Below are 12190 nucleotides of genomic sequence, written 5' to 3'. Positions count from 1 at the left end.
TTTGCTCTTTGTAACACAATGGAGCAAATACCTAAGCTGAGTTATGTTAGAAACATCTGAACTTTCATCCAACAGTATGGTAAATCCCCTCTACTGCATGATTTATTTCAATATTTGTTTCTGTAATCTTCAGTGTGTGCTACTAACAGTATTTACTGACAAAGTGATAAAGAACACATTTTAGTTTATCACCACAATGTTTTCCATTTATTATTTCCACTGTGGCAGAAAGGACAAATGTTCCCTTATGGCGATGGCTATTCCTCTTTCAGTAAAAGGTAGAATTCTCAAAAAAGGGACTCTAAATATTTATCATTGTTTAGACAAATTTTGTAAAGTACTCTAGTAAATGTAATTTTATTTAAGACATTGCTAAGACAAACTACAGAGGTTTATCTTCATGTTTTGGATATTTAGTTTTAAAATTTCTTGCCAATTCAAATTATCCGTTGCAAGTATCTTAAAGGTACAGTATTCACCTAGGAGAAGAGTCATCTTCAACAATTATGTGTAGGAAGCCATATTTCAAATGGTTCCCATACATTTTTTTTTTTTTTTTTTGGCCAAAGCGGATTAGACCACCATTGTTTTACCTCTTAATATGACTGGAGAAGAGCTCATACTAAGAAAGGAAGTAAATGTGAGTTTTTTTCACTTTGTCACTGTTCTTCCTAAAATGGTTCCCTTTTTTTTTTTTTTTTTTTTGGCCAAAGCGGATTAGACCACCATTGTTTTACCTCTTAATATGACTGGAGAAGAGCTCATACTAAGAAAGGAAGTAAATGTGAGTTTTTTTCACTTTGTCACTGTTCTTCCTAAAATGCCCAGTATTAGGTTTAACCTGCAATTGATTTACAAGAATATGTTAAAGTCAAGGAAAGTTTAAATTCAATTCAATATAAAGAAAGGTAATGGAGTAAAGTTGCCATGTTCTCCATACCCCAACATTGTGGAGCTCTCTTCTTCCCTTGAGGTTCCTCAGGTATTGCCCCCAACACAAAACTGACTCACTCACAGGCCAAGGGAAGGTTACAGTGACAATCTCCATATAAAATTTTGTTGTTCCTGTTGTTATATGCCGTGGAGTTGGCCCCGACTCATAGCGACCACCACATTCTTTTCTACGTTCAGATGGTCTGGCACCCTTTCGTGGCTATCTGTATATTATACTTCTACTCTGAGTGATACTTGGATAAAACTATTTAGTAAGGAAAACCACAACAACTGGCATCTAAAAAGTAAACAATTTTTGGAACTGCAGGCTCTATGAAATGCAATAGAGGAATTGCTGAATGCTTGCAGAAAGCAAAAGTGTTCATAAAAAGATGGATTTGATGGACACAAGTAAAATAGTGTTCCTCATATCATATGATATGTTAATTGTAGATCATGCCTCCTAAATTGCTCAAAATGTATGAAATGTCCAAAAGCTAGAAAGAAGGAGAAATGGCAAAAATTCTCAGACAAGGAAGAACTTAACTAATGAAAAGCTGACATTTTCTAATTTCAATTAAATGACTTTACTAGATTCAATGGCAGTTTAATAGGGCTTGGACAGAATTAAAGCATGACTATGAAAGGTCACAGATAGATAATTGATTTGAGTTTGTAATATAAGGTCGCTGGATAAAAGCCACATTATTTAGGATCTCCATGGAGAAGAATGAAAGAAAGCCTAGTCTCTTCAATTGACTTCAGTGGCTTCAGTCAGAGTATTTTATCATTGTAAAACTTACTTAAAGTTAGTGAAGACAAATATCTCCTTCAAAGATGAATATAAAAAGGAAAATTTTTATCTTAAAATTCCTAAAGAATATTCATGAATACAAATGCATAATATAAATTCAAAAGAGACTTGTAAAAAGTAGAAACATCTAGGTAGGAAGAAACCATTTAAGAAGAGAAGACTTAATAAAATAAATGAATAATGTGTGCAACTGATGTTCTTAAATGCTGCTCAAAATAGGAACAGTGCACTGAATTCAGAACCATAGGTACTGGGGAAAAAATACCTTGTCAGAAAAATAGATGTAGTTACTAAATGGGGTACTATTTTTTACCTAAAAGCTGCACATGTAGGTGTGTTAACAAGGGGGAAAAGAAGTAATAATTGGTGGTTGCAAGGGAAAAAGTTAAAGGAAAGAATAATTAAACTGAATATCAGAGCAATCTTCTCAAGAGTATGAATTTTAGATTACCCAATAGATTTAAAGGAAATTCGTCAAAATCATGTGACTACTCTGTGAATGCTAACATGAACACAGACTATCAAAGAGAATTCTGAACCACTGGTTAAAGATGACCACTTAAGTCACTTGCATTCCTAGTTTCCTTCATGTTATGGCTCACAGTAAAGAAAATGAAGGGTCCCAAATATATTTGGTGAAGGAAGATGAATATAGTTTCACATTCTTGTGTTTCTTTTCTTTTTTTTTTTTTTCCATTGCATATCCCAGAAAATTGCTTATTCAGGGAGTATTTTCTTAAAGAAAAACCATTAGATATACTTACCTTTGCTTGATTCTTTCCTTTTGGTTTCTTCTGGAATATAATTCCATTCATCTGGGATGCTCTTAAGCAAACATTCAGGAACACTATGCTTGTTTAGGTTCATCTCATGGTTTCTCCCAGAGCTCATCACAGATATTATCTGCTGCACAGTGTCTTTGATGGCATCTGTCAGTGCCAGTCTCAAGCACCGCATGACCTCTAGCTCGGACTCCATGCATGAGAAGGCTTTAAAATCAGAAGACATAAATTATGTTAGCAGTTGTGCCTTGCTCAATTAGGAATTCAGTTTCACAATTGTCTAGTTTAAAACTACAGGAACTTAAAGCTGCTTTTAATGTAGAAACCATATGATTGATAAACAACTCATAAAATTTGAAAAACAAAGTTTGTTTTTCTTGATCATCAAAGGAATGACAATTAAAATAACAGTAAAATAACAGTAAATAGCAGTATTTGCTGATAGTTTCAGACTCTGCTGGCAGGAATATAAGTTGTATGACTGTATTGGCAATAATATCAAAAAGTTTAAGATTTTACTTACCTATTGATCCACTTCTTCCTTTTCTAGGACTTTATCCCAAGGAATTAATTATAATTATGCAAAGGATATAAAGAAAACTGGGAACAATATAAATTCCTGACAATAGGCCATTTGTTTAATTACCTGACTCGAGGAAACATAACAACAACATATCTATACAATGACCAATAAAACCATATATTGCTTAATTACAAAAAGAGGTGATTAGAAAAGAGTATGACAGCATACTGTTTTTCATTAACAATTCATATCTGTACACACATATATTAAAGAACTAAAAGATGCAGTCTACAATTTAATAATGATTATCGATGACTGATGTGATTTCAGGTAATTTTTCTCTTCTTTTTCTTCCTCTTCTTTTACTTTCTCTTCCATATTTCTTCATTCCTTCCTGCCATCCTTCTGATTATATGTATTACCTACAATGAATATGTATTATTTAAGTGATAAATGAAATAAAAGGGTTTTTGTTTGCTTGCTTGCTTGCTTTTCAATATGATTGGAAAGTCCTGGGACCATCACTCCACTCAAAACAGTAAAAACACCTGTGTGCTTTTTTTCAGCTGAAATTTCCAGGATATATTTTCAAATGTCCTCACTATTAAAATGACCATGGTGAAGAATATCTTAGTAATGTCAAATATTGAGATTATATATATTTTTTAACATAGTACCATCATCAGAAAAACTACTGCTCTATTTAGAAATAGTGGATATGTAGCTGTCTGTCTCTTTAATAATATTTCAAGAGTTGAATTTATTGAAGGACATAAAGAAACCTTCTTCCCGTATAAATAATTAATATTGGCTTGGTTGAACTCTTTGGAGCTATAGATTAAATATATATGTCAGATATCTGAAAACTTTAGGAAGCCAGAAATTCCTCGATTTCCTATTGTTAAAACCAAAAACCAAAAACCAAAACAAACTCACTGGCATCAAGTCGATTCTGGTTCATAGCAACCCTACAGGACAGTGTAGATCTGCCCTATAGGGTTTTGAGGCTCCTTTGCCATAGGATTTCTTTACAGAAGCAGACTGTCTCATTTGCTCCCATGGAGTGGCTGGTGGGTTTGAACTACTGATTTTTTGGTTAGCAGCATAGTACTTTAACCATGGTGCCACCAAAGCTCCTTCTTATTGTTAAAGGGTGTGCTTATTCCTTATAAAATAATATTAAATATTGAAAATGTTAGAGAAAATAACAAACCTATCTCAAAAGATTATTTAAATATTAAATAAATTAAGTTAATTTATTTAAAGTGTCTGGGATAGCACCTGGCACACAATAAGCATAATGTAAGTATCATCTATTATTATTATTATTATCACCTATGATAGAAGTTTCACAGAAAAATTACAGTGTTATACATGGGTATATGGGTGGATAGATGGGTGGACAGGTTGAGCTATTAGGTATGTCTCTGAAGTGGGGCGTGTACCCAAGACCATATATAGGGTTGGCAGACAATGGTCCCATTAAGTGCATTTGTATGATTTGTTAGAATTCCCAGGTGTACAGTAGAGTTGACAAGGGACAAGGTTGTAGTCTCTTCTTGGTCAAAGCCAGCAACCCAGAGTGACTGAGTAGTTGAACTGGTGGGCTCAGGACCATAGTTGCAGGGGACATCAAGCTTAACTGGCATAACATACTATACAAAACATTGTTCTACCTCCTACTTTGGTGAGTAGCAACTGGGACCTTAAAGCTTGCAAGTAGCCATCTAAATGCAACGATGGGTCTCCCCTCATCTAGAGCAAAGAAGAATGAAGAAAACAAAAATTCATGGAAACAATTAGTCCTAGTGACTGGTACACCATGCGACCTGCAGCCTATACAACTATGAGACCAGAAGAACTAGATGGTACCCAACTATCACTGTCAACCACTCGGAGAGGGATCTATGTAGGAGATCCTGGATAGAGAGGGAGAACAATGTGGAACAAAACTCAAAATCATTTGGGGGGAAAAAAAAAAAGGGAGATGAGGTTTGCTGATTTGATAGAGCCTGGTGAAACCCCTGAGACTATAGCCCCTAGCTGCCCTTCAGGTCTGGAATTGCACCCACACCTGTGGCTTCCAGCCAAACAAAAGACTGGCATATGAGTAGAACATTTACCTGAGGTAGACATACTCCTTGGAGAGATCAATCATGGGAGAAAGAAGGGCTGTTTATGCACAGGGAGACAGTTCAGGGGGCAGGAGTACATGGAGGGATGGACACAAGGAAGAGGTAACTATTGGGAGGAAGTGGAAGGGGAGCTGTTGCATTGTGGGAAATAGTAGTCAATGTCATGAGACAAAGTATATGTGAACTGTTGTATGGAAAGGGAATTTGGTCTGCAAATTTTCACCCAAATCACAATAATAATAATAATTACAGTGTTACAGGGTAGGGCTAGCCAGTACTCATTTGATTCAGTGTTCTGAATCATCTTGAGCACCCAATACAATGTTGTTGTTGTTATGTGCCATCGAGTTGATTCCAACTCATAGCGACCCTATGTACACAGAATGAAACACTGTCCAGTCTTGCACCATCCTCACAATCCTTGCTATGGTTGAGCCCATCATTGCAATCACTGTGTCCATCTTGTCTAGGTCTTTTCCCTTTTCAGTGACCCTCCATTTTACCAAGGAAGATATCCTTCTCCAGGGACTGGTTCTTTCTGACCACATGACCAAGGTAGGGGAGATGAAGTCTGGCCATTCTTGTTTCTAAGGAGCATTCCGATACACTTCTTCCAGGATAGATGTGTTTGTTCTTCTGGCAGTCCATGGTATTTTCAGTATTCTTTTCCAATACCACAATTCAAAGGTATCAATTATTCTTCTGATTTCTTGACTGCTGCTTACATGAATGGAAATTCCTGACAACATCAATCTTTTCTCCATTTATGATGATGTTGGTTATTGGTCCAATTGTGAGGATTTTTGTTTTCTTTATGGTAAGTGTAATCCATACTGAAAACTGTAGTCTTTGATCTGTATCAGTAAACACTTTTTCAACAAACAAGTTTGTGTCATCTGCATATGGCAGGTTGTTAATGAGTCTTCCTCCAATCTTGATGCCCTATATAGGCTAGCTTCTCAAATTAATTTCTAACTGGACAGATTGAATAAGTGTGGTAAAAGGATACAGCCCTGATACACTCCTTTGCTGATTTTAAATCATGCAGTATTGGCTTTGTTCTGTTTGAACAACAGCCTCTTGGCCTACGTACAGGTTCTTCATGAGCACAATTAAGTGTTCTGAAATTCCCATTCTTCACAATGGTATCCATACTTTATTATGATGCACACAGTTGAATACCCTTGCATGGTCAATACAACACAGTTAAACATCTTTCTGGTATTCTTTGCTTTCAGCTAAGATCCATCTGACATCAGCAATGATATCCCTCATTCCATATCCTCTTTTGAATCCATCTTGCATTTCTAGAAGTTCCCTGTCAATATACTGCTGCAACTGTTTTTGAATTATCTTCAGCAAGATTATACTTACATATGATATTAATGATATTGTTTGATAATTTCCACATTCTGTAGGATCACCTTTCTTTGGAATGGGCACAAATATGGATCTCTTCCAATTGGTTGGCCAGGTAGCTGTCTTCTAAATTTCCTGGCATAGATGAATAAGCACCTCCAGAGCTGCATACGTTTACTGAAACATCTCAATGAATATGTCATCAATTCCTGAAGCCTTATTTTTTGCCAATTCTTTCAGTGCATCTCGGATTTCTTCCTTGAATGCCATTGGTCCTTAATCATATGCTACTTCCTGAAATGACTATATGTAAACTAATTCTTTTTGATACAGTTACGCTCATCTGTCAGTTTGTCATACTATGGTGGCTTGCATGTTGCCGTGAGGCTGGAGGTAATGACACCAGTATTTTGAATACCAGCAGGGTCACCCATGGTGGACAGATTTCAGCAGAGGTTCCAGACTAAGATAGATTGGGAAGAAGCATGAGGCCATCCACTTCTGAAAGAACTGGCCACTAAAAACCTTATGAATAGCAGTGAAACACTATCTGAAATAGTACAGGAAAATTTTATAAACAGCAGTGAAACACTGTTTGATATAGTGCCAGAAGATAAGCCCCTCGGGTGGCTAGGTACTCAAATATGGGTGGAGAAGAGCTGCCTCCTCAAAATGAGTCAGATTTACTGATGCAGATGGAGTAAGCCTTTTGGGATCTTCATTTGCTGATGGAGCATGATTCAAATTGGGAAGAAATGGCTGCAAACATTCATTAATCATAACGTGGAATGTACAAAGTATGAATACAGGAAAATTGGAAGTTGTGGAAAATGAAATGAAATGAATAAAGATTGCTATCTAGGCATTAGTGAGTTGAAATGGACTGTCTTGGCCATTTTGTATCAGATAATCATATGGTCTACCATGCTGAAAATGACAAACCGAAGAGGAAGGCACCACATTTATTGTCAGAAAGAACTTTTCAAGATAATATATCCTGAAGTGCAATGCTGTCAATGATAGGATAATATCCATATGCCTGCAGGAAGACCAGTTAATATGACTATTATTCAAATTTACACACCAACCACCAAAGTAAATGATGAAGAAATTGAAGATTTTTACCAACTTCTGTAGTGTAAAATTGACCAAACATGCTATCGAGATGTATTGATTATTGCCAGTGATTGGAATGCAAAAGTTGGAAACAAAGAAGAATCATTGGTAGTTGGAAATTATGACCTTGGTGATAGAAATGATAGAATAATGGCAATAACTGGAAAACGAACTTTCTGAGAACTCAGGATATTAACCAAAGGCTCACAAAAAGCAAGAAGCATTTGTTCAAGAATAACATTAAAATCTCAAACTTTGTGGCATGTCATCCTGCTTCATTCCCATCGCTTCTCCCCAGTTCTGTAATAGCCTTGAACATCATCAGCAGGCTTGCAAGCATGGTAGCTATGAAAATCAGAAGTCAAGCAGTCTTTGATGGAGACAGAACAGGTTTTGGACTACCCCAAAATCTCATACCTAGAGAACTGTCACTATTTTACATTTTTGACAGCTACCTAGAAAAACATCATTGACAGGATATATCTTTATTTCATCTGAGTCAGAGATCATTCACCGGGAAAACCCCTATCCTCTGGTTGTTGGGGAAAAAAAAAATATATTGGTAAAATCTTGCACTGCTTGAGGTAGGGCTACCAGCTGGGGCAAATAAGTTCTTGTTGTTGTTGTTGTTGTTATGTGCCGTCGAGTCGGACCTGACTCATAGCGACCCCTCCTTGGGTTTCCGAGGCAGTATCACTATGGAAGTAGACTGCCCCATCTTCCTTCCGAGGAGTGGCTGGTGGGTTTGAACCATCAGCTTTCTGGTTAGCAGTCAAGTGCCTTAGCCACTATGCTACCAGAGCTCCCCAAAACTTAAAAGGAAAGTCTAGGGAATGAAATGTCCACAGGAGCCAAGGGTTCCTAAGTGCTAATATATTCCTGGAGATCTAGAAGGCCAGGAGCATGCCCAGGGCTGGGAACATGCCCACAGAAGCCCTGCAAAGGCCCTAAGCTGACTAATGTAAATCCTCTAGATATAAATAAACTAAGGAAAAGGTGTAAACTGCTAGAGTATTGAAGGCCTACCCCAACATACACAAACTCCTCAGCAACAGCTGGGAGATTTGCTGGTTCAAGGTTTTTAAATAAATGTTTTTTTTCAATTATTAGCTAACCACTAAGCAACCAAGCAGAAATTTCAGTGAGTGTACAAAACAAAGAATTTAGACTATAGATTTAGCCTAGAAAGTCACTCAACAAGCAATAGCAGCAGCAAGAACCATAAAATTTGCATGGGGTAGGGGAATAATTCTGATTGACAAAGTTGCCACATTATATTACTTAAAATATCCGGTTTTCAATGACAACAAAACAAACAAACAAACAACAACAACAACAACAACAACAACAAAAAACAGGGAATAAGTGCCAGCAAATTTTCTAGAAACTAGAATCTTCCCTCATACATTACGTTGGGACTATAAAATGATGCAGTAACTTTATTAAACAAATTTGACAGTTTCTTAAAAAGCTAAACATAGAGTTACCATATGACCTAGTAATTCTACTCCTAGGTATATTCCAAAAAGAAATTACTAAATATGTCTACAGAAACCCTTGTACACAATTGTTCATAGTAGCATTATGTATAATATCCAAAAAATGGAAATAACCCAAGTGAATGGATAAACAAAATGTGGTATATCCATATAGTGTAATAGTATTCAGTAATGAAAAATAATGATGTTCTGATACATACTACAACATGGATGAACTTTGAAAACATTATTGTAAGTGAAAAAAGTCAGTCACAGATGACAATATATTGTATGAATTCATCTATATGAAATGTTCAGAATATGCAAATCCATTGAAAGAGACATTAGATTAGTGGTTGTCATTGTAGAATGACAGCTAATGGGTACAGGTATCATTTGGGGTGATTTAAATATTCTATAATTAAACAGTGGTGGTTGTTGCACAGGCTTGTGAATATGTATACCAGTAGTAACTGTAGACTTTTAAAGGATGAATTTTATTGTATGTGAATTATATCTCAAAAAAGTTGTTATAAAAAATGCCAGTGCACTTAGAAAGACACATACACATTAATTCTTGTCATTAATATCAATAATATGGTTTATTTTAGAATATGAGTTGGAAAATTTTTTCCTGTAAATGGTCAGATACTAAATATTTTAAGCCAAATGGTCTGTGTTGTGACTACTCAGCTACCTACTGTTGAGCTATGCTCCACTGTAGCGCAAAAGCAGCCATCTATAATACATAAATAAATGAACATGGGTATGTTCCAATAAAACAAAAACAGGTGTTAGGCTGGATTTGGCTGACAGGCAAGATTTTACCAAGCCCTGTTTTAGAAGATGATGTTTCTCTGTGGACATTAGTCAGGAGCAAGGCTCTGAGTGCTTTTGATGGTAGAGAGAAATTTTGGAGTGTGGATCCCAGAATAAAAAAGGAAGGATTGGGTGGAGTTTCGGGTAGAGTTTGTGCTGCCAGAGTGCACGTTGGGCTGGAATGAAACCAGCAAAAACTCACTGCCATCTTGATTCCAACTCATGTTGTTGTTGTTATGTGCCTTGAGTTGGATCCCACTCATAGCAACCTCTCCTTGGGTTTCCAAGGCGATATCACTACAGAAATAGATTGCCCAACCTTCCTTCTGCAGAGTGGCTGGTGGGTTTGAACCGCCAGTCTTTTGGTTAGCAATCAAGTGCCTTAGGCACTATGCTACTCATAGCCACCCTATAAGACAGAGTAAAATCATAGGGTTTCTAGGGTTGCAAATCTTTACAGAAACAGACTGCCTCGTCTTTCTCCCATAGAGTAGCTGGTAGGTTTGAATGGCCAACCTTTTAGTTAGCAGCCAAATTTTTTAACCACTCCATCACCAGACCTCCTTAGAGACAGACCTTATGAAGGAAAAAAGACACAAAATGGAAAGAAGGCAATGTAAAATAATTTTCATTGTAGAGCACTGCAGTAATGTATGTTGTTGTTGTTGTTTGCCGTCGAGTTGGCCCCGACTCATAGCGACCCCTCCTTGGGTTTCCGAGGCAGTATCACTACGGAAGTAGGATTGCCCAACCTTCCTTCCGAGGAGTGGCTGGTGGGTTTGAACCGCCAGCCGTCTGGTTAGCAGGCAAGTGTCTTAGCCACTATGCTACCAGAGCTCCCGCAGTAATGTATAGAAGAATAGAAAAATAATATACTGACTCATATAAATGCCTCAGAAATTTTTTAAAAATAAATCACTGATGTAATTTCTTTTTAAAGCCTGATTGCACAAAATAATTCTGGCTGGTTAGGATAATTTGGTTAATTAGCATAGCAAACATCATATTGATTGTTCAGTTGTTTCTGAAAATAGTTATACAGCAAAGAAATCAGTCTGAAATGAACTACAGATTAGTGGTATGAAAGGAAATGATATCATAAATAACTGAAATATAATGTACTGAAAGTTCTTCATTTTAGAGATGCTATTTAAGAAGCTGATATTTTTAGTCAATGGTCAGCTGGTAAAGCCAATTCCAAATTCTTTATTATTTGTCTAGAGTGCTTTCTACCTGAGATTATTATAAGTTATTTTTAAAAATGTTGATTATGACTTTGGATAAGACCTTCTAGTTCTAGCCATTATGAAGAACTGGTCTTGCCCTCCTGCCGTAAAGTTAGAAAACAAGACAAAATATATGAAACAACTGGTTTTAGATACATACAATAAGCAGGACAGGATTGCCATCCCTGCCAGAGGAAAAAAAAAAAAAAAACCCAGAGAAACAAATTAGGTTATCTAGTTTCCTACCTGAAGGCACTTTCAGGATGATGTTTCAGGAAGAGAAATGTCAAGTATGGAAGTATCATTGGGTTGAAGAGACAGAGATAAGAATTTGGTGATAGTGACACAGCTGGAATTCTCCAAAGTACCAAAAATGGAGATTCACTGAAAAAGAGTTCCAGAAATCTGTAGGGGGTAACCTTTGAGTGCTAGGCAGAATACCAAGCTGGTAATGGAAAGGTTACCTTTATAAGGCCAGGCAAAGAACATCTATGGAAACTGTTAGCTGAACAATTCCCGGAGTTGACAGAATACTGGGGAAAAATTCAAGTTCAGACCAGAGTGGAAAGACCTCATAGCACAGTTAGGATACTCAGTGGATTTCTGGAAGGGGCAGGAGCTAAATCAGCCCTAGAATAAAGAATAGTCACACACACTCTTTACAGAAATATATTGCCCCATCTTCCATCCGTGGAGTGGCTGGTGGGTTTGAACTGCTGCTGACCTTCTGGTTAGCAGCCAAGTGGCTTATCCACTATGCCACCAGAGAAAACCAAACACACTGCCATGGAGTCAGACCCGACTCATAACGACTCCTCCTTAGGTTTCCGAGGCACTATCAGTACTGGAAGAGATCCATATTTGTGCCCATTCCAAAGAAAGGTGATCCCACAGAATGTAGAAATTAAGAACAATATCACTAATATCACATGCAAGTAAGATATTACTGAAGATAATTCAGAAACGTTTGCAGCAGTATATTGACAGAGAACTTCCAGAGGTTCA

General features: G+C 36.9%; 1 protein-coding gene across 1 annotated transcript in view; it reads right to left on the bottom strand.

Annotated features, from left to right (window-relative positions):
* KIAA0825 (KIAA0825 ortholog) overlaps positions 1-12190 on the bottom strand; it is a 653154-nt gene that overhangs the window by 378945 nt on the left and 262019 nt on the right. Inside the window, exon 14 of the mRNA XM_042781175.1 lies at positions 2512-2736. Coding sequence (XP_042637109.1) covers positions 2512-2736 — 225 coding nt within the window. The remainder of the gene's footprint in view (positions 1-2511; positions 2737-12190) is intronic.

Source organism: Orycteropus afer, unplaced genomic scaffold, assembly GCF_000298275.1.
Source record: "Orycteropus afer afer isolate SDZICR_OR568_19922 unplaced genomic scaffold, OryAfe1.0 scaffold00093, whole genome shotgun sequence".
Lineage (NCBI taxonomy): Eukaryota > Metazoa > Chordata > Mammalia > Tubulidentata > Orycteropodidae > Orycteropus > Orycteropus afer.
This window is presented reverse-complemented; position numbering and strand designations above follow the sequence as displayed.